Source organism: Cyprinodon tularosa, unplaced genomic scaffold, assembly GCF_016077235.1.
Source record: "Cyprinodon tularosa strain WSP-4 unplaced genomic scaffold, ASM1607723v1 ctg34, whole genome shotgun sequence".
Lineage (NCBI taxonomy): Eukaryota > Metazoa > Chordata > Actinopteri > Cyprinodontiformes > Cyprinodontidae > Cyprinodon > Cyprinodon tularosa.
The window spans coordinates 726,110-748,647 of record NW_024039052.1 but is presented as its reverse complement, the minus strand read 5'-3'; the positions used below and the strand labels follow the sequence as shown (position 1 = coordinate 748,647).

Here is a 22,538-nt window from a genome sequence, read left to right as displayed (position 1 = left end):
TTTTCTCCAGCCGAGAAACTAGTTGGAGATGATGCCAATTTGGTTCTTCATTAATTGCGCAAAGCTTTAAAGGAATAACAAAATAAAGTACAAATAATAGTTAAAATTGACATTTTAAGTCATAAGCAATGCATTTTGATGATATAACTTCTCATCGCTGCTTAAAAAAACACCCAAATATAATCACAAAACTGACAGCCTCTCTGCAAGTTGAACTGAATTTGACCTGAATTTAAACTTTTGCTGAACTGCTGTAGGGGAGTAAGTCCAAAGCAGAAAGCACTATCTCATCGGCTTTAAAATGTGGAGACGTGGCACATTCGTGATCCACGTGAAGAGGCAAGCATTGCTTTGCTCTCCTCTTTTTCAAGTCTAGACATATAATGTTATTGGTTTGCTGATCCAAGATGAGTTTGAAATATGAGAGAGAGGGTGTTTATCAACACACAGGGGGAAGATTTTTATGCAGCTTGGATTTTTTATTTCATTTTTTTATGTAGACTTAAAAGTCCTGCTTGCAAGTGGAGCTCCTGAGTTTTTGGTTGTCATGTGCAGTGTTATTTCCTTCATTTGTTTTTCCATTTTTTTTTTTTCCCTTTCTTTTTAATCCATCGTGACCATTTTCTCGGACACCCGAAAGCAATTGGGGAGTGGGCATAGAGCTTGGAATCCAGAGGTTCTGAATTCAAGCCCCACTCCCACAGTCTGCCACTCTGAGTCGCTGAGCAAAGACCTTTAATCTCACACCGCTCCCCAGGCGCCGCACAATGGCAGCCCACTGCTCCCCAAGGGGATGGGTTAAAATCAGATGGTTCATTTCGTTGCTCTGTACTTATGACATTGTAATGATGGGGGGGGGGGAAGGAAAGAAATTATACTTCACAGGGATGCTTTTGTACCAGCTCAACTACCCTAAAACTGTAACCAGATCCACTGTGAAATGATAAAACGGCCTAATCAAAGTCCACGCCCATAACTTATTAATAATCTTTGACTTCTTAACTTAAATTCAAATCCTAATAGCCATTTCTTATATGGGTTGACATCTTGAGCTGTTTTTTGATGAATTAGAGGCACAGAAGTTCCTTTCTTTTAGATACAGAAGGTTGGAAAAAGATAACTCCCCATTCCTAAGGGGCAGACCTGTTTTTTTTTTGGGTTAAATTTGCATGTTTTCTAAGTCATAGCAATGATTTGTTGGGCTACTGCATAAAGCTTGGTACTCAACGCTAATCCAAACATTTGAATTGAGAAATCTTCCTGGATGGGAAGTGCACCATCTTCAAACTTGGAAAACAAATCCAGTGGTTTGATTTTTTACTTTTTCAACTTTGTTTGGATAAACCACTTCAAAAACCTTGCTGGTACAAATTACTGTATTATATTGGCAACATATCCACAATAACATTGACCTTTGATGTTATTACTTGTCAATGACAAAACATTACAGTACATTATTTTCCTTTTCTTACATTGAAAATAGACAAAGTTATAATGTTGTCATTGGATATTGTGTCAACAAGCATTTTTAAATTATTTTTTTTTTCCTAAGTGTGTTAAGTATTTACTTGACGTTTTTAAGACGATGTGCATAAAATGCAAGGGAAGTTTATTCTTTTAGCACATTTCAATAAGAAGACAATTCAATGTGCTGTAATTGAACAGAGAGGAGTAGTTTGGAGTGGTATAGATGAGATGGGTATCGAAAAGTTGGACTATGAACTTGATCTAATGATCTTTTTTTTTTTGTCAAAACTAACAGTCAAAGAGAGCTCTATTAAAAAATGCATGGAGTTCTGTGGTCTATGTCATGCTAGGAGGTGAACGTCTTCCTCAATTTCAAGACATTTAGAGCCTCCAATAGGTTTTCTTAAAGTTGCCTTGTGTTTAGCTTTATCTTGCTTCCCGTTCACTTATATTAGCGCAACTACCATACCCTTACTGATTCAGGGTTATGTGCTGCCTTAATTTTTTACCATACATTTTAAGCTTAATTCTTACTCATCCATAGCACTCTCTTGGTTGTTCAGACAAAGCCGTATTAAAATGCCTTTAGGGTTGTGTTTTGTAAAGTAACAAAGGTAAATAAAAGGTCTTAGTACGATGAATAATTGTGCTAGAAGTGCAAATGAAATGCTCTAAGTGATAAATGGCTTTTTAATTTCATGTTATTTCATCCAGGTTACAACTGTATACAGTTGATGGCAATCATGGAGCATGCCTACTATGCAAGTTTTGGATATCAGATTACAAGTTTCTTTGCCGCATCCAGGTAAAGCTTCATTTTAATAATTATTTTTACTGCTGACAGACCAAATTGTTCCAAGTAATTATTTTGTATTGTCTGCTTTGTTTAAACAGCAATAGACCTAATATTCATTTGGTAGTTGTTTGGTAATAGGATTATATGCTCATATATAGTTCATAAACTCATCCATATGCACGTTTCATATCCCTTTGCTGGCAGCATTTGTGCATTAATCCTGAAATTAGAATGCTGAACAACACTTCCCTGTCAATTTCTGACCAAAAACTGAAAGTAAATCAAATAAATAAATGCAGTGAGATGAATCCTCTGAGCTACATTTGTTCGGCTTACACTATGACCTGCTTCAGTAACCACAGGTGTTAACAAATCAACCAGGAGTGAACTATGAGGGATTAGAACTCAAAGGTGTATTTGTTGCAGACTTTCTCCATTTATACAGTTTTATCCTCTCCATATAGTATCTGTACCTGCACTCAGTCATAAACTGAGCGAGGCGCTTCGACACAGTCACCTTAAATCAAGGTTATGAAGTCTGACACAATCAGTAATCTCTTGGTAAACATGTTTGCTGTTAATCCGCAGACTTGTGGGGATTCAAAGATAAAGACAGACCAGTGTGAGTCTTTATCATCGTCCAGAGTTCCTTATTCATTATTTTATATACTGTCTTTGCATCAGTATCATATCCAGGATAGGGTGTATATTGTAATTTTATACTTTATTAATCTGATAGGCAAATTGCTTGTGTAGTTACAGTCCCTTACAATGTTATTTATGCCCTTTGAAATCTTACCCTTATTTAATATTGTTCAAATGTTCTAACATTTACTTATTTTAAAAGGAAATATTTTTGTTCACTTAATCATTGTTTGCCTTTTGTTCATGCAGTCGCTTTGGTACCCCAGAGGAGCTAAAGGAGCTGATTGATGTAGCTCATTCAATGGGTATTGTGGTGCTGCTGGATGTGGTCCACAGTCATGCTTCCAAGAACACGGAAGACGGCCTTAATGCCTTTGATGGGTCTGACTCCTGCTTCTTTCACTCTCCACCAAGAGGAGAGCACAGTCTGTGGGACAGCCGCCTCTTCAACTACGCCAGGTATTCTGTCACCCCACACCACTTAACCAAAATATGGTATATATTGTGTGCATCTCTCTGGATTGGATTCTTTCATTGATTAAGAAAAAATTACAATCTTTTGTTGTAAAACAAGGCAGTGTTAACCTGAAAATCAGGCTGATGCACTCATTTTCTATGAGTGTATCCGTCCGTTCACTGACATCTAGGCTTTCTCCTCAGTACTGTTAAGGACAAAAACTGGTTTGGGTGGAAACTTTTAGAAGTACAACAGAATTATGCAGATTTTCTGACATTTAATGAGCCTAACGGTCATGAAAACTGTGTTCTTAAACACATTTGCCTCATTATTTGCACAAATTCATGAGGAAAATGCTGTGAAAATGTGAACCCTGTGCTGTGAAATCTTTCATCGGCTCACTAAGGCAGGAGAACACGCTACAGCCCCGACGGCAGAGAGCAAGCTTAGAAAACAAACAAAACAGTAAAATTTGCTTCCAGATCCTAACCCCTTCCACTCCCTCTAAGGTTTTCCTGACACTTTCAAACAATCGTTGTGAAAACCCTAGTGAAATGAATCCTTTACTTAATGTAGACATTTGCCTGCTTTTGCTCCTTGCAAGCATTGATTTGTAGCTGAAGTAATAAACAACTACAGCTTTTATATACTTAACTAAAATCGAAATAAAAAACGTATAAGTTGAGCTTTGGGAAACTGGTGCTGCTGACATGCATTTCCAAAGAGCTCAACATTTGTGATGCGTCATGGAATCCAGGGACACAATTGGCAGGACAACTTTCGTGCAAATTGAGAAAAGGTTTTTTTCTTTTTTCTTTTCAAATTTGGTGATTTTCGCTTTTTTTTGTATTATCTGCTTTTTCTAGTCTCGGTGTTGTATTTAAAAGAGTACATTTTAGGCTTGAAATAGGCTGTTATTAGGAGATTTCTTCATATGTAGAGGGGACGTGTCGTTGTCTGTCTGTAAGCTGTCCTTTGTTTCCTTTGCTAATGCTCCCGCCTTCCAAGCGAATAGCGTGGCTGATATTAGGCAGCAAAATGACTGTTGTATCAACATTCACTGAATATTCACTGCAAAGATCGTTGCAGAAGAGCTGAACCGAGGACGTTACGCCGAGAGTGTTCTGAAGTATTTCTTCAACAAGCCGGATGCTTATGAACACAAGCTACACTGATTTTGAAGACTATCTTAGTGACGATGAAGGCGACATGATAAGACTGGATAATATCCCAATTCTACAACTGAGTGAAGATGTAAACGAGGAAGATTGTATTGGACTAGCGTCAGACAAGTTAGACCGTAAGATATCAGAGGCTATATCGATAGTAACTGTTGATGGGGAAGATGACAGAGAAATTGAGAAAATTTGTAACTTTGACTGTAAATGCTACACCGGAAGAAAAGTGTACTCTGAGTAGAAAAACAGTCCTGTAGCCAGAAGCTTACTCCAGACTCTGTCAACATATGGCTGGATTCTTTAGCTTTGGAAAGACAGTGGCAGGACATGCAAATTATTGGACATTTAGAGGCAAATAGACGCACAATGCAAACTTCCCAGATGATTACTACCACAAAAAAGAAACCAGCAAAGTAAAAACATTTCCATACTAATTACTTCATTGGAGGCAAAGAGATCTACAAAAATACGTTTCTCTTTCTTATGGGGTGTTTCCATACATTATATATATTTTTTTATTTGTTTTCATTCCAACGTGCGTTAGCTATTACTCACCTGAACATGCCTGTCAGCATTCTTGAATTGAATTTAATGCTAACAATTTTAGCCAATGGTGGAGGGAGTACTACTTAATATTCTTGCTAAGGATTTATTACCATCAAAGTAAATGTATCAGATTCAATTACTACTTAAGTAAAAGTTTAAAGTAGCCTTAAAATGTGCGGCCAAAGTAAAATAAGATTTACACAATTCAGAAATTAATTATTTGTACACCACATTCAGATATTATATGTCTATTATATTATATGTCAAAAGTGGGTGTAGCTTCTCTAAATGAGATGAAAATGAGCATCATAACTCCCAGCAGCAGACGGAGGTGAAAAGTTTGATCTTCAGATTGAGATTTCTTCATGTCAACCTTTTCAAGGTACCGTATTTTCACGACTATAAGGCGCACTTAAACGTCTTTTTTTTTCCCTCAAAATGTGCGGTGCGCCCTATGGTGCGGTGCGCCCTATGTGTGTTGTAACTGCGACTTTTGAGACCACCTCATTGAGGAGATGATGAAAGAGTGGCTGAATGTAAGGAGACCAGGTGTTTTTTTTTCCACTCATCACCATCGCTGTTAATATGTAACCCCATGCGTGCCCATCTCACAGCTGATGTGAAAAACATGGGGAAACAAATTAACCCTGTGCTCGCTGTTCAACCGCTCGACATCGGTGTGAACCGGACCCAGCAGGTGCAGCAGAAGCAGCGAGTTTACATGCAAAGTCAATGGTTGACGCGCGTATAGGTGCAGCAAAAGGTCCCGCAGCGCGTTTTGAGCAGCAGGTGCAGCACGTCGGGAGCGTTTAAGCATCTGACGCACCGCCAACGCGCTGCTGCTGCTCGAGATGGAAAAATTGAAGTTTTGCTGCTGGACGCGCCGCATCAACCAATCAGAGAAGCTGATCTGGGAGCTGACAGCGAGACAGACACAGCGCTCTGATGACATATGATATTAAATGGAAAAGGCTGGATGGATGAGGAGATGATGAAAGTGTGGCTGAGGGAGGTGTATGTGAGGAGACCAGGTGGTTTTTTCCACGCATCACCATCGCTGCGTGCCCATCTCACAGCCGATGTGAAAAAAAAGGTGAATCAAATGAACGCTGTGCTCGCCGTTATCCCGGGGGTCTGACAAAGGAACTTCAACCGCTCGACATCGGTGTGAAGCGGCCGTCAAAGAAAGGCTGCGAGCGGCGTGGGAGCGATGGATGACAGACAGAGACCACAGTTTCAGGATAAGTGGAAGGCAGCGCCGGGCAAGTTACGCCACCGTTTGCGGATGGATTGTAGATGTTTGGACTAACGTGTCTGCTGGCTCTGTTGTTCAAGCTTTTGCAAAAGCCGGCATTATTTCTGAGGAGCTGCGCTGCACGGAAAGTGACTGACAGCGAAGAAGGGGAAACTGGCATGTCTGATTTAGCGCAGCTGTTTTATTCAGAGGAATGCTGAGGATAACAGAGGATGATGACTTTGATGGGTTTGATTAATACTTTGTAATAAATACATGAATAAAGCACAATCATACTCAATTTTGCTCCCGCTCTATTTTTCTACCTGAAAACTTAATTCAACAGCAGCATCTGGGCCGCGTCGCCTCTGGTTTCACCGCGGCGGCTGGCAGGTGTTTTTTCATCTAAATAATCTAAATCTTGCAGCTATATTTGCTGTGATCAGTGGGAATAAAGTAGTTTTAACATGTTTTTAACTGAGAAAGTCCACCTGAAAACTTAATAATTGCAGTCAGTTCATCCAGATTATCTATTTCTGTTGGAGGCGCTCAGACCCCCACATACCAGCGGTACACCGACAGCAGAAATCCCTTCATCAGCAGCCTCTAGGCTGGGCAGCCTCCGGGTTCACGCGGTGGCTGGCAGGTGTTTTTCATCTAAATAATTTTAGCTGCAGGCACCAGGATACCGGTAATAAAAGCGAACATATTCCGTCGGCAGGTTTCAGGATTTTAAGTTAATTTAGGAGTGACCACAGCGCTGTGTCATCTACGATGTGTCTGTCTCACGGCCAGCTGCCAGGTTTGATTAATACTTTGTAAAAAATACATGAATAAAGCACAGTCATACTCAGTTTTGCCCCCGCTGTATTTTTAAATACGCAGTAGAGGTATTTAAAGGTAGTAGAGGACATGTACCTGTATATAAAAAATGCGCCCTATAGTCCGGTGCGCCTTATGTGTGTGTTAAATACAGAAATGGGACATATAACTGAGACTGCGCCTTTTAGTACGGTGCGCCTTATGGTCGTGAAAATACGGTATATGCTTTCAGATGGCATGGACTCTCCAAGACAAATCTGATTTTCATGCCTGACATATCATTGGAAAACTTGGAAATCACACTTTCCAAATCAGTGAACAAGGCAAAATACCCCAAAATCGACTTGTCTTAATTTACCATCACCGGACACATTTATAAGAATATAACTCAAATGTAGTAACAATTAAACCTGAAAGATCTGTTCCAGTCATGTATCCCAAATTTTGGAAAATTTTTCAGACTCTAGTGCCATGTTGCTACCAGCCACAAATTGTTTTTACTCATCTTCTTTGTATTTTTGAATTTAAAATGGTAAATTTGCTTGCTCTTTGACCTCTCCCTCCTATCAGAAGAACCTAAGGCAGGTGAGGTGTATTACCAAGGTTGAACAGAGATGGACAGAGCGGGGGATTTCAAGTGGTTACAGGACATACTTTCTCCTCCTGAGCTACTGACTGTCTCTCCAGACTGACCTGAATTGAGAGGAAAATTAGGGTCATGCTCTCTTTCAGGATAGAATCTACCCATGCATCGTTTTCCCATACTTGATTAATCTCACTGGCTCAGGGGGGTCTGGGGCCCATCTGCAGCAGTCATTGGGTGAAAGCTAGGGAACACCCTAACCATGCATCAGAGCATTTTATTCAGTGGAATTATTGGTAAAAACGTTGTCATATTTAGTTTTGTTAGAGCAAACAAGTGAAAGTTTGCTTAAGTATTCATTTTACAAAAAGCATCCAACTTCTTCAACTGACTGAAAAGACTTCTTACCAGATTAACCTGAATTACATTCCAGAGTCGGGTATTTATGCAAAGGAACAAGTCAATAGAAGCTAAATGCATTTCTTGTGAACAAGCTGCGCTACATTATTGACATTTTAAGATGTAAGAGATGGAACTAAAATCTTCAACTTAAACTCATATGACATTGAAGCTGCAACACAAAAGCCTTCAGACTGAACCTAAACTTGTGTTCTAAAAAGTTGAGACTCAACTCTGTCTTTATTTCTGGGCCTTAGCTCTTATTATCAATCTTTATCATGTTATTTAGAGTGTAAGTATTTAGGCAGATGTGATCTTACACGACTGGCAACATTTAATGCAGCACATATCTGTTCACTACAATTTTTTTGGACAGTACTCACTTGTGAAATAATTAAATGATAGATTCCAAGTTAATGCATTTTTTATGCAATGCTGCCAACATACACTTAGCCACAGACAGCAGCTCTAAAAGGGGATGTAAATGTTTTCTTATAGGAGGGAGCATTTAATTAATTTCCCAGGGCTATTCATGGTTGATAAGAACTAGAGCTCTGCAGTGTATCAAACTGTGGTTTTCACCTTTGTATATATTTTTTGCAATATTGCAATTTTAAGACTACTTTAATGCCATTTTTAAAGGGGTAATATATTCCACTTGCCTTGCATGCAAATTTTACATGCCAATGATATATCTACCCTGTTGGAGTGGGTTTCATTGCCTTCAATGCTTGAACGTGGCTGTGAAAGTGGCGATGGTTCATAAAAATGATGGAGACATTATGAAGAAGGAACAAGAAAACTTGAATTGGAAATAGACTTAATCGCATTGGAATATTACAATATTTGGCAAAAGCTTGTTTTTGATTCACTGAAACTGTTTGCTGTTGCATCATAATAATTACCACACGGTTTAATAACTAAGGAATAAGGATGTTTGTTTTTTAATCTACATCAGTTCTCTGTTTAAAGCGATTAAGACGCCGTGCATCTGTCAAAGAGTTTTACCGATCTTCATTTATTCATGCAAGCAGGTGATGTTAGCATTTTAATATTATATATAGCAGGCTTTGATGCTATAGATTCTTGAACTTGATCATTCTGAGAAGATCGATTTAATTGCATCCATTATTTTGGGTGTGTTAGTGCTATATAAAAGCAGGGAAACAGCCTTTGGATTGCTACATCTTTTGACTCCTCAATTATTTTCTTGCTGGGGGAGATTAAAAGCTGCTTCCTAATGTTCCACATCACATTCAGCTCATGAGGGATATTTAAAAACCTGCCATGGTTACATCAGATGTATAAATGAGTGCAGGAGTTTTACTGTGGTTCATGATGTAAAATGAACATGAGCAATATTTAAACAGGCTGAGAAATGAGGCCAAATGGGAGCTGACATACCACTCAGACTGTCTGATGCAGGATGATATGTTGAAGGTCAAAAGCCTGATATGATCACAATGATGACACGTTGCAACTCCCAGCAAAATGCTCACAAATTCCGGCAGTCTGCCTTTCTGACGCACGCTTTAAAAAAACAGCATATTAAGGTAATAATCACAGTTATTTTGATTGTTTGTAGGTGTTGATTTTAATGTGGAAAAATCATTTCCAGTATCATGTTGGCAAAATTAAACTAAAAAAAAAAGATTTTCTACCTTTTCTAGGCTTAGTGTTCAGATGCGTTGGTGGCTGCTGTTGTTGTCGGCTCTATTAATTAGATGTCTCTCTTGCTTTTGCACCCAGAAAAAAAAAATCCCAGCACACATTTGGGAGGAACAGGCTCTGTTGAGTCTATCAAATGCCTTTTTGAACTCTCTTTTTAATAAGTGTGTGTCACTGTGTAGCAGTTTCCAATACATTATACAATGCTTAGTGTCAGCTGTGTGGATATAATAAGAGAACAAGGTTCTCCTTTCATTAGTTATTGAACCGTCCTCATATCTGAAGCCCTCATTAGACAGGGTGCAGACATATGCTGCGACTACAAGGCATATGAGGAGTCATTTGTAAAAACCCAAAGGACCACTGCAATGTCATAACCAGTTCATTTGTCTTCTTTGCTTGTCAGAGGATGTTTGGACGTGTCTTTCGTGTCAAGCGTTCTGTAACTCACTTTGGAAGGAAATGGATCTCGGAGGCAAACTGTGAACCCAGCAGGAAACAGTGTGGTTTTAATCAAACATCCTTTCTATAAGCCATAGCAGTCTGACCATGATGTTCTTATTAAGTTGACAGAGGCTTACTGATATAGACAGTCACCCTTTTTTCCTTTTTTGCTTTCTGTTCTACTCTGCCTTGGCTGCTGAATCTTTATCCAGAGAGCACCTTTATTTTTCTTCTAGTCTGCTTTCCAGTTTAGCTTTTCCTCATAAAACATTCAACGCGGTCTTGGGAGAATGCTGTTAAGATAGATGCCTGCCATCCAATTTGTTAACTTTTGTTGCCTCTGAGTCAAATGCATCGGCATTCAATGTTATAAATGTCTGGCTTTGCAAGCATTGGTTCCAGGCAGGAGAATTGCTCGAATTACTTCTGCTGCTGAATACCAACTTATAGGGGAGGGATTTAAATGGTTCTAAACTTTGTTGGAACAAGTAAACATGGCTTTTTTAAAACGAGATGCTGTTTAACAAGAAATAGGGATTTTTTTTTCCCCAAATAAAACACAATCTCTTTTTTTTAGTATAATTTGCAAACTGATAGCAGAGAATATTCTACATTTTTTGGTGTTGCATATTATCAAACCGTTTCATTTTTGAGCTTGACTAAAGAAAATCGGCGCTTTTCAAATGGTGTTTTGAGCTTTTGAAAGAAGATATTTATGCCTTGGACTCTGTTTAACCACACAAGCAACATGACTAAATGAGATTTACAGAAGTCAGTATTGCGTTCAAGTTTCTATAAATTACAGTTATTTACAGTCAAGTCTTTTATTAGTATATATCAAACTTCAGATGTCCAATATGTATAAAAAAAATGAGTGATCAAATTAAATAACTTGATCAAAAATTTGATTAGAAATTGAAGAGGCATTTAATGAACAAATATATACAAGTGTAAGGTGTAACTAAATTAAATCCTTTTCTTGGTGAAACTCTAGGTATATAAGGCTCTTATCGATAATATTTTTTTGTAAGATAAAGATGGGAAAATGTGAATAGACTGTTTTTCATATATATAAACACTAACCTGAGCACTGCATAGCACATACCACATACCTGGATCATTGAATGCTTGGACCTATAAAACATCAACAGGACTCCAAGAGCCTTCATTGCGAACTCAATGAGGTTGTGGAAAACCACTCTTGAGGCCAATGGTAAGACATCTCCACAAGTCTCCATCAAATGTGGCATATACCAAGGGGATGCGCTGTCCCTACTACTGTTTTACATAGGCCTTAACCCCCTCAGTCAAATAATCAACAAGACTACCAACTCGGGAACGGAGCCACCATCGGCCACCTCCTTTACATGGAAAACATCAAGCTGTACGCTAAGAATTAGAAAGACATTGCCTCACTGATCCATACCACCCGGATCGTCAGCACAGACATCGGGATGTCATTCGAACTAGAGAAGTGTGGTCGTATGGTGACTAAGAGAGGGAAGGTAGTCCACACAGAGGGGGTCTCACTCCCAGAAGGAACAATAGCAGACATTGAGGACAGTTACAAGTACCTCGGAATCCTACAAGCAAATGGTAACCTCGAAGAGGTGACAAGGAAAGCAGCCACAGCCAAATACCTCCAACGAGTGAGGCAGGTCCTAAGAAGCCAGCTCAATGGCAAGAATAATTCTCAGGCAATAAGTAGCTACGCTCTACCAGTAATCAGATACCCTGCAGGAATAGTAAGCTGGTCAAAGGAGGAGGTGCAGGCCACAGATGTTAAGAAATGAAGGCTCCTAACCATGCATGGAGGGTACCACCCCAAATCCAGTACCCTGATACTGTATGCTAGCCGAAAGGAAGGGTGCCAAGGACAAGTGAGAGTGAGATCCACTATCCAGGATAAAACATCCAAGATCTGCAAGTACATCAATGAAAAGGCTCCAACAGACGACGTGAATGTCTCACACAATGGGGAACAGAAGATGAGGTGCTAGAGGTCCCCTCATGAGAGGTTAAGCCCCCACATGGGATGTACCACTGAGACATGTGGAAAGTGGCGGATATCAGGAAATCCTACCAATGGCTAGACAAAGCCGGACTGAAGGACAGCACACAGGCACTCATCATGGCTGCACAGGAGCAGGCCCTGAGCACCAGAGCAATAGAGGCCCTGATCTACCAGACTAGACAAGACCCCAGGTGCAGACTGTGCAAAGAGGCCTCTGGGACAATCCAGCACATAACTGCAGGGTGTAAGATGCTGGCAGGGAAAGCTTACATGACGTGCCATAACCAAGTGGCTGGAATAGTGTACAGGAACATCTGTGCAGAGTATGGGCTGGAAACCCCAAGGGCAAAAGCAGAGGAGAGCTGTTGTGGTTTACATAGCAATACCAAGTCACTTCAACATCAGCAAAAAGGAACACGAGAAAAACTGGACAAAGATCGGGGGCCCAGATGTTGCTTTAGTTTTCTTAATAGAGACACCTTAGGGGCTTTATTTTTGTGACTGTTCTCAATCATCCAGGGTATTTCAAAATCAAAATGGGATAAATGACTGCACTTCTGGTCCATTGTTGAAGATGTTTTGCTCTTAATCCAAAGGGGATTTTCAGTTCAAAGAGAGAGCTAGAAATTATCCGGATTTTGCTTATAAACAAAATAAATCTATAGTCACCCCAGAATAGCGTCTATCAAACACTCGCAGCTTTGCAGCAGTACTTAATTGGATTCATCAGCAGACCCATGGTTGAGTTAGGGTGATGTGTGCTAATAAGCTAAACATAAAAAAACTGAAGATTTGTATGAAAAAAACAACACTTTGAACTATGTTTTTATGTAGAGACTCTTAACATTCTTTAGCATGACCGATTTAGCAGTGGGTCAGTAATGGTGTAGGGTTGCATTTCTTTGGAGGGCTGCATACCTCCATGTGCTTATCAGAGGTAGCATTACTGCCATTAGGTACAGAGATGAGATCCTCTGGTCCCTTGTGAGACCATATGATGGGGCGGTTGGCCCTGGGTCCCTCCTAATGCTAGACCTAGTGTGGCTGGAGTGTGTCAGTAGTTCCTGCTAGATGACGGCATTGAAGCCATGGACTGGCCGACCCGTTCCTCAGTCCTGAATCCGATTTAGAAATTCAGTCTTTAAGGGGTTTGGCATTTCAATCATGATCTATGTTGACAGAAGTTAAAAGCTTAAAGGGATAAAACACAACCTTTTTTATACTCCCTTTGATCAGTCTTTCTCTTACTTGCCATCTTGCAAACTGGATATAAATAAATTAATATGACAAATCATTCAAAACCCATGCCTATATAGCTTAACTGGTCTGGACAACCAATGCTGGCATTTTTAACAGACTTTTGAAAGTTCTCGGCGAAAACAAAATAAATTGAGAATTATTGGATGACATGCAAAGGTGTGAGCTTGTGCCCTGTTGGCCTTCTCATTAACTTAAAGCATTTTAATAGTCAGTATGTATGTTTTTATGTATGGGCTACACACTTGGCTGCCCTTTTTTAGAAAAGAGTTGGATAAAATGTACATGCTTGAGTCAAAAACCATTTCCTTTAAAGACGCTGTAGTAACCTTGACTCAATGACCGAGTGAATGGAGCCTACTGTTCCCAAAGTAGGGGGTTAGTTACCAGAGGAGCTTAGCCTTTTTGCAGATCAGTGCTTTGAGTGGTGAGAACTGAATATTCTGAGGAGCTTGATGTGGGCTTTTTCTATAATCCCCCACATCTCCGAGGATCATTTGCATCCAGTATTCATCAATCTTTGTGTGACTTCTCTAGATATGAAGAATAGGCCCAGGGCCAGCCTTTTTAAGACCTTTTTTCCCTTTTTTTTTTCTTTTTTACTTATTTTCACACTTTTCATACTGAGATATCGGCAGTGCCTTTGAGGACCCAGTCAAAATATGTCTTTGACAACGTTTTTTCATTATCTGGACTTTTCTTCCTTTCAGATGTGTTAATAAGGTTTACCTTTGGCAATAATTTAATGTCAATGTTTCATTTTGTTTCTCAGTTCTGAACAGGTTTGAAACATGATTTGATTATATTAATAACTTAGCAGCAGTAATGTTTGTTTCAAAGTTGAAAAATACATCAAAGATGGGGAAAAAAATAATTGTGTTTTTCTTTAGCAATAATAAAGGTTACAGAATATGATTGGTATGCAGAAACTTCTTGAAAAAGATGCAAAAATCAAGCCCATTTCTAATTTCAATGAATTTACTTTCTGAATACATGAAAAGATTTAGGCCATATAAGTTATCAGGCTTTTATTTGATCTGTCATTAAAGTCAAACTTGGAAGGTTGGCTCCTTTCAGTCTTAGTCATTTTAGTGGTTAGCACTCTGCAATTATTTTCTTCGGCACAATCAGATCACACTGAAAGAAGAAAATAGTTTTTTCCCCTCTGGTAAGCCTTAGTTAATGAGCTGAGCTTAGCAGTAGGTGTGAATTATGCTTTGTTGAAAATGCGTCTTTTGCTTTCACTCTGTGATGGAAGATGCAACGAGTGGAAACATGCAGTTCAGCTCTCATCCCTTGACGACCAGCTTGCACCACCTTTAAAACTATGGGGTAACCGAATAAAGTTGCATAGCAGTGATGTGTGAAACTGTTTGATTGCTATAGAAATCACACACCTATTACGGAGTCGAATAAATACAGTCTTGTTTTGTATTTTGCAATTTGGGTAGAGGCAGTCCTTTACATATTCTCACAAGTTTTTTTTTAAATAATGTTCTTAATTTAAAACTAACTTTTCTACTTCTATTCATATTTGGGGTAACAGATGGGCTGATACTTGTCTGCAGGCTTCATTTTTGTGTTTGCTCAGTTTCAGGTAATGAAACGCATTAATTTCTCTACAAGACAAGCAAAATCAAGCAAACGCCCGACAATGAGATTAAACAACTAAAGTTGGCTTAGAAACATACAACTACATACTTTAGATGTTAAACAATTTGAAGATGCATAAAAAAAAATTGTTGCTGCACAATGATTAAATAGTTTTAAATTGCTATTTGGAAAGACACAAATTCACTTTTTATTTTTGAAAACAGATAAAAATCCAACATTACTGATACTGGTGGGGATTGTTTTAGAGGACAGAAGCCACAAGATGTTAAAGTTTATGAAGATGATTCGTGAAACCTTTCTAAAGCTTGTGGTTTTGGACAAAAGTATTATATTAAGATCAGATTTTTTTTTTTGAGGTAAGAATTTTAAAAGCACAATGTCACATCCTTCTTAAATTTGCATCAATTAGAGTGATAAGCTTGCTAATTAAGATCTTTCTTGAAACCAGTCTACAGCACCTCCCACACTCACTGGCATTCTGACAGCAGGAACAAAGTGCTTAAAATAAATAGTTTCTTTTATGTCTCCAAGTTTCAAATATAATACTTTGACTTTTTTTCCACCCTCCTTAGCCCTTTCTCTCCCTGTATGAGGTGGCAAGATAAACATGATCCTCATTCAGCCTCAGTTCCAGTTTCTTTTAATCACTGCTATGATTGTAAATATACCAAAGTTTTAGATGGTGATCATTACCTGTATGTGGAATGGCTTTTATTCTAGACTTTGCTATACTTAGACAAGGGTCAAATAGAAATGGGCCGCTTTTTTACATATTAAAAAACGGTAGCGCTAAATTAAATTAGAAATGTCTTTTTGGAAATTACAATTTTGTAAAAAATGTTTTTAACTCCACATAGAAAATATCTTTTACAAAGAAGATGACTGCAAAGAACTCTGTCTAGTGGCCCCTTTTTAGTCAAATGGTCAGGGTTTTAAAATATGGTCATCATTTTACTAATAAAACCTCTTAGATATTTCACTGCTGCTAATATAAAGTCTGTCGATTAAAACTTCAATAAAACGGTACAAAAATAATGACAAGCTGCGGCTGATTTCTAAAAGACAGGAAATACTGAGTGTTCCTAATTGCAGGTTACCAGACATATAATCTCAGTGACAGCTGAGGATCCCTTTTAGGAAGCCCAGAAAGAGCAGGTAGCTGCCATGCAGTTTAAAGAACAGCAGACAAACAGCAGATGTGTGACACAAAACTCAGAAAAGCAGGCAACATCTCACTGAGAGTTTTCCTAAAGCTGTTGCTTAATATTGCAAGATTTCACTTGTCTTTAGACCAGTATACTGCATGCATTTGCCTACCCCAACTTTGCTTTTATATCTGTATTAAAAAGAGAAAATCTGTGAAATGTAAATAAAAAGTAGAAAACTTCAGTTCTATTGTAAAAAGAAAACTGAATATTTAAAAAAAGTATACCGAAGAGAGTCCCATCAAAGTCTTTGTTCTGTTCTTGCTAAAGAGATTATTGAAGTTTGAAATGCGTTGGAAGAGGCAGCCCATTTGTCCCTTTTGTTTTAACAAATGCTTGCCATCCATCACGTGTGTCATTTTGCCATCGGCTGAGCATCACACTCTTGAATTACCTGTCAGCTTCCTGATTTTTTTTATTTATTTTGGTGTGGGGTGGAGGGGCTCTTATCTTAACTGTGACGTTGGGTAAACAAGATCTTAAATCTTTTTTTTCTCTCCCAATATGATGACTTGCGTCAATCCCTGATGGGAAATTAACGTCGGGAAAAGCAAAATATTTCACCATCTGTTGGTTTCAATCCCTTGTAAAAGTTTTGCACATCCTTTTTTCATAGTCACAATTACATTTTAATTATGAGCTTAAGTGCACCTTATGGGGTCATGCTTTGGCAGACTGGCTGCTGGTGAACTCTTCTGTTCACTATTGAATTGGACTTTACTGGTCCATTCTAACATATGAATACGGCTTGACCTAAACTATTTTGTTGAAGCTTTAACTACGTACAATGTTTATGGTTTGCCTACTATTGTGCCGCAGCTACAGACTACAATAGGCAGCCGCCACCATGTTTATCTTTGGGGCCAGTGTTTTAGCATTATTTGCACTCTTGGTAACTTCACCTCTCTCAGCACTTTCTGTATGGGCCAGAATATTGTTTTCTGTCTGATCAGTGCTCCTCCTTCCATAAGTTTGCAGACTGCTGTAGGCCATTTAAGAGAAGTGTTGGCCTAGTGGTTAGAGAAGTGCGCTTGTGCTCTGAGAAGGTTGCAAGTACCTGGTTCAATTATTTTTATCAAATGACTGGGATTCTTATACAGTAGCTCTCTTTCAATAAGGGATTACTTATGCCCAATCTTTGATCAAGTCAGTCAGATTTGTGTTAATTTTTCAAAAATCGATGACTGATCGCTGCATCTGATCTGTGAATCTCCACAAATGCCAATACAATTCTTTAAAGTTTTTGGCTCTAACCCAGCAAAATGTAAAAAAAAAAGGAATAAAAAGTGAAGGAGTATGCAGAGTATAAAGTCAGCTCTGCTATAAATAAAATTTTTCTATTTTTTTTTATTTGAGCCACGTCCTGCCAGCATGGAGAGAAAATGAGCTAAATGAGTTAACAATCATGAAATATGAAGAGCGTGTGTGGGGGGAGAAAAAAAAATCTTCTTTTGAATTAACTTCAGGTATTTATTTTAGCTGTGTGTGTGTGTGTGGCTTGCAGGAAAAAAACAGGAAAACATGACAGATTATCTTATCTTTCTTTACAAGCAGCAATATTAGAGCTTTACTCTATTAGTGCTCCCTAACTAGGTTTCACTGTCACTGCTAAACTTTAATCTAAGGACGCTGTAATGTGCAATTTGCTTTTACATTAACACCGCAGACCAGCTGATAACTTCATGCCGCTGCATAGATAAACGTTGTGTTCCATCTGGTATAGAGATCTACCTTTCACACTGTAATTGGACCTGATGATGAATGGCATTGCAGGCCCTAATGTGGCAGTATGGTTTCATCTCGGGCCTCTAGCTCTCACTGGCTATTATCTCCATCCCGTGAGGATACATTGTGTCTGAGCCTTTGTTGGCTCTGCGCACTGAAGTGGAGGACCTAATCTATTTATCACAGGGTCTGTGTGACCACCCAGCCAGGCTACTATATCGGATCATACCAGGCTCCCTTGTTCTGCTCCTCCAGGGAAGAAGGAAGCGCAGATGTAACATGCGGCTTCACACCTGTCAAACAGTGCTGACTGTGGTCATCCCTGAGGAATGGAGCACAGGAGGGAACACATTTAAATCTTTTTTTTTTTTTTTTTTTTTTCTAAAGAAACTGGCTTTTTTTTTCTCTTGACATACAGAACGTAATCCTCTGCGAGTGTCGGGTATAAATCGATAATTAGGTTTCAAGAAATGTTGAAAACGAGATTTGTTCAGTATTGTTGCATTGCCAGTTTTACACATTAGATGCTACAAAGGCCTCTTTTAAATTCCTAAAGCTTCTTATTTTTCATTCTATTTTGTAATTGCATCATTCAGATAGAAATAATTAAATTATCTGGTACCTAATTCCATCTTGTGAGGTGCAGCACCACCTGTGCAAATATTGGATTCCCAGGTAAATATTGGAACTTTTCTTTAAGCGTTTATTCTTTAATTGCGATTTTATAGTTTTACTTTTTGGCTGGATGGAAACATGTTCCAGGTGTTGAACATCGTTTGTTTAATTTTATTTTTTTTACTTGAACTGTAGATGCGGGCATATTTAGGTCAGTAGCCTTTTCCTGAGTTTAGATGTTTAACATACATCGACCTCAATTAAATTTGGTGTTTTCCCGTCTTTTTTGGAGAGAAATCAGCACTTCTGTCACATTGTATAAATAAAGTTCATTTAACAATGAAAATAAAGCAACTATTTGTGCTTTACTGGCACTAATGGGTTAAAACTATTATATTCTCTTAGAAAATATTATTTTCTCTCTAAATTCTTAGTTTAAATTTAGGCTAGAGGAATAAAAGCAGGCAGAGTTTGTACCGAATTCAAATTTCCTTTGGAACAATAAGGTTAATCTTACCTTATCTTAAAAATAACGTGTGATGTTTTTATTTATTTTTTTATATGCATCCGCACCAGAAGAGTTGATCCGTTGATGATTTGAATGCTTATGTTGAAATTATGATTATTAATTTTTATATTCCAGTTTAATATTCCTTTCTCTGTATATAATCCTTAATTAATCATAATTAAAATGTCTACAAAAAAATCTTGCAATGTAAAAACATCTTTGTTTATGTTTTTATTCATAAATGCAGTTAACACAAATTTCTCTCATCATTGTTGGAGCTCAAAGGACACTCAGCTTAGGCAGAGGCAGCACTTCACACTTAATCGGCATCTTGAATGTGTCATTCATCTCACATCCTTGGTGCTTTGCTTTTGCCCTACAGCGCTGCATCCGAGTACTGTGTTTCATTTGGTGCTCATTACGCGCACTGCATGGAGACGACCAAATATTGAGTTTTTGCTGACGTTTCCATGGCGACACGCCACCTAAATGGGAAGAGTTGAGGTGCGCTGTGTACTTTGCCTTGAGTGACTGCATGACTCTTGGAGTTAGGATGGAGGACGGAGGCCATTTATGGAATCCACATCCTCCAGCCAGCAGCCAACAGCTGCAGCATATTTCTGTGCCACATCCGATGGCTCAACAATGGGTTAAATCTATTGCAAACTGCATTCAGTATTTGGGAATTTTTGCAAGTTTATCCTTTTTTTAGGCATTTACACTCTTGCCTGACAAATGCTGAAACTCATTACACGTGAAGCTGAAGATGAATGCTTTAACCCATTTTTTGTAAGAGGCTTTAATTCTCTTGTCCAAGTGTGGCATGAAATCCTGTCAATGCAAATGCACCAGGATGCCTTGATACACATATTTTCTCTACGAGCCGATGGAAATCATAAAGCAACCGATTTTTCATCATGACATCTTAATATGTGAAAGACATAGTTCTCCCTATTGTTAATATAAGCACCGTCTGCAGTTGCTGCCACTCCCTACCAGATATATTGGAGCTTTGGTTGTCAGTATGTGGATGTCCTGCTTTCAAGAGGGAAATTAATCTCTGGTGACTAAAATTCATGATAATATGTGTGAATAATTCACAGCCCTTTGTTTATCTGACCTTGAATTGTTTTTGTTTCTGCCATTTGTGTGAATCCTGCTAGCTGGGAAGTGCTCCGTTTTCTGCTGTCGAACCTGCGCTGGTGGATGGAGGAGTACTGCTTTGATGGCTTCAGGTTTGACGGTGTTACCTCAATGCTGTACCATCATCATGGTATCGGTAAGACTTGTTACCCTGTGTTTGACCATGTTTCTCTTTTCACTATTCTGAAGTTAAAACTGCAGCATTTCTTGCAAAGGTGGAAAAACTGACTTATGTAAAACATAGTTTCAGGTCCGTATTACTTAGCAAAAGTATTTATACTCCTTTAAACTTGGATAACTTTCCTTTACAACCACAAACATTGGGATTCTTTTGTGGAATCTTAAGGGTATGGCTTACTAGTAAAGAAGGGGGCATAAAACCCTATATGGCATCTCCTGTTTTGACAAATCTAAATGTTAATAAGTTTATGTAAATCCAGCTGTCCTGCGAAGGTCTTTAAAGGAGAACATTAGTGAACAAACGGCATCATGGAGATCAAGGGAGCAGGGATAGTAAAAGTAAAAAAGGGTTGGGTTCTAAAATTATAATCCTGACTCTCAGAACACTTTCAACAACTTTCATCTGAAAAAAGGGAAGCAATATGAAACAACTGCTGATCTACTAAGACCTGGTCATCCATCTAAACTGAAAGGCCAGGAAAGGAGAACATGCATTTAAGAGGTAGCAGAGAGGCCAATGATAACTATGGGAAACAATCAGATTGATGATGATTAACTGATTATTGGGGCAATCAGCTAATTTAGAAATTGGTTAATCGCAAACATGAATATGGAAACTCTAAAACAAGCCAGTAGCTAAAAGAGCAGTAATTATAAGCAGTAATTATAGCAACATTTTGCATTAAAGATGAAAAAAAGAAGTCAAGTGGCTTAGTTTTCTCTTCCATCCATCGATTTTCCGTCATACTTATCTCAGGCGGGGTCGCGAGGGGTGCTGGTGCCTATCTCCAGCTGTCTACAGGTGAGAAGCGGGGTACACCTTGGACAGGTCACCAGTCCATCGCAGGACAATCAATGATTCACACACACACTCACACCTAAGGAGAATTTAGAGAGGCCAATTAACCTAATAGTCATGTTCTTGGACTGTGGGAGGAAGCCGGAGTACCCTGAGAGAACCCAGGCATGCTCTGGGAGAACATGCAAACTCCATGCAGAAAGGAACCCGGAACCTTCTTGCTGCAGGGCAGCAGTGCTACCCACTGCTCTACTGAGCAACCATATTTTTCTCTTCACCTGGTTTAAATTCTGTATAAAATTTTATTTATGGGCCCTCTGATTTTTAATCGATTAATCAAAACAAACAAAAAACGACAGATTACTTGAATACCAAAATAGAAATGTATACAAAAAGAAAATGTCCACAATATATAAATACAATTTTCATGCTCCTTATCCTGACTTAACACCCCTTTTTAGACATAATCACTAAACTACGATTATAATGTGATCATATAACATTAATTATACATAATGTTTGTATGGGTTAAACTGCAGATTTTACTATATTTGCTAAAATAAAGTTAATCATGGCATTCATGATTAACCCTGAGAAATCATTGGAACCGGTTCTATCCTTTCAGTTCTCTCTCGTTCAAATATAAAATATTAAATCAATTATTTTGATTCTCATTCTGTAGAGCAGAAATGGAAGCTGCAGAATACAGTAAAGAAGAATTTGGAGAAGTGGCCATGCAGCCATCTGTTAGCTTTTAAAAGTGTGGCTTGACATAGTTTAAAGACATGATCAATTAGTTAACAAGCATCATCTGCAGTTATATTATTTCATCCATAGGATAGCACATGGCCAACATGATTAAACACAAACAAACTCAGGATGAGAGTTCCTCTTCTTTGACCCGCTGCGACAGGGCTGTGCTGAAGAAGGTTCCCCAAGGGAATTTGTTCCCTAATGCATTCATAACACACCTTCTGAAAGGACAGCAGAGCTTTTTTTCCTCTTTCCTCTTTTTCTTAATATGTATCAGTTACCTGCTTTTTTCCCTATGCGTGCTTGATGGAATAAAAAATTTTTTAAGCTAGACTTACGAATCATTTAAAGCATAATTTTATTCATTGTTTATTTCGGCTTCATATGATGATTATCACTTCTTCTATGTCTGGTTGAGTGGAACTGAGGTCCAGTGAAAGATGCCGAGGATGTATATTCAGTAGGGATACCATCCTGAGCTTAACA

The 22,538-nt window shown here is 38.6% G+C and overlaps 1 protein-coding gene across 1 annotated transcript in view; it reads left to right on the top strand.

Moving 5' to 3' along the window:
* The window catches only part of gbe1b (glucan (1,4-alpha-), branching enzyme 1b), a 159,808-nt gene that overhangs the window by 49,986 nt on the left and 87,284 nt on the right, over positions 1–22,538 (top strand). The window contains exons 6-8 of the mRNA XM_038294400.1: positions 2,182–2,272; positions 3,158–3,367; positions 20,341–20,456. Of these exons, the coding sequence (XP_038150328.1) occupies positions 2,182–2,272; positions 3,158–3,367; positions 20,341–20,456 (417 nt within the window). The remainder of the gene's footprint in view (positions 1–2,181; positions 2,273–3,157; positions 3,368–20,340; positions 20,457–22,538) is intronic.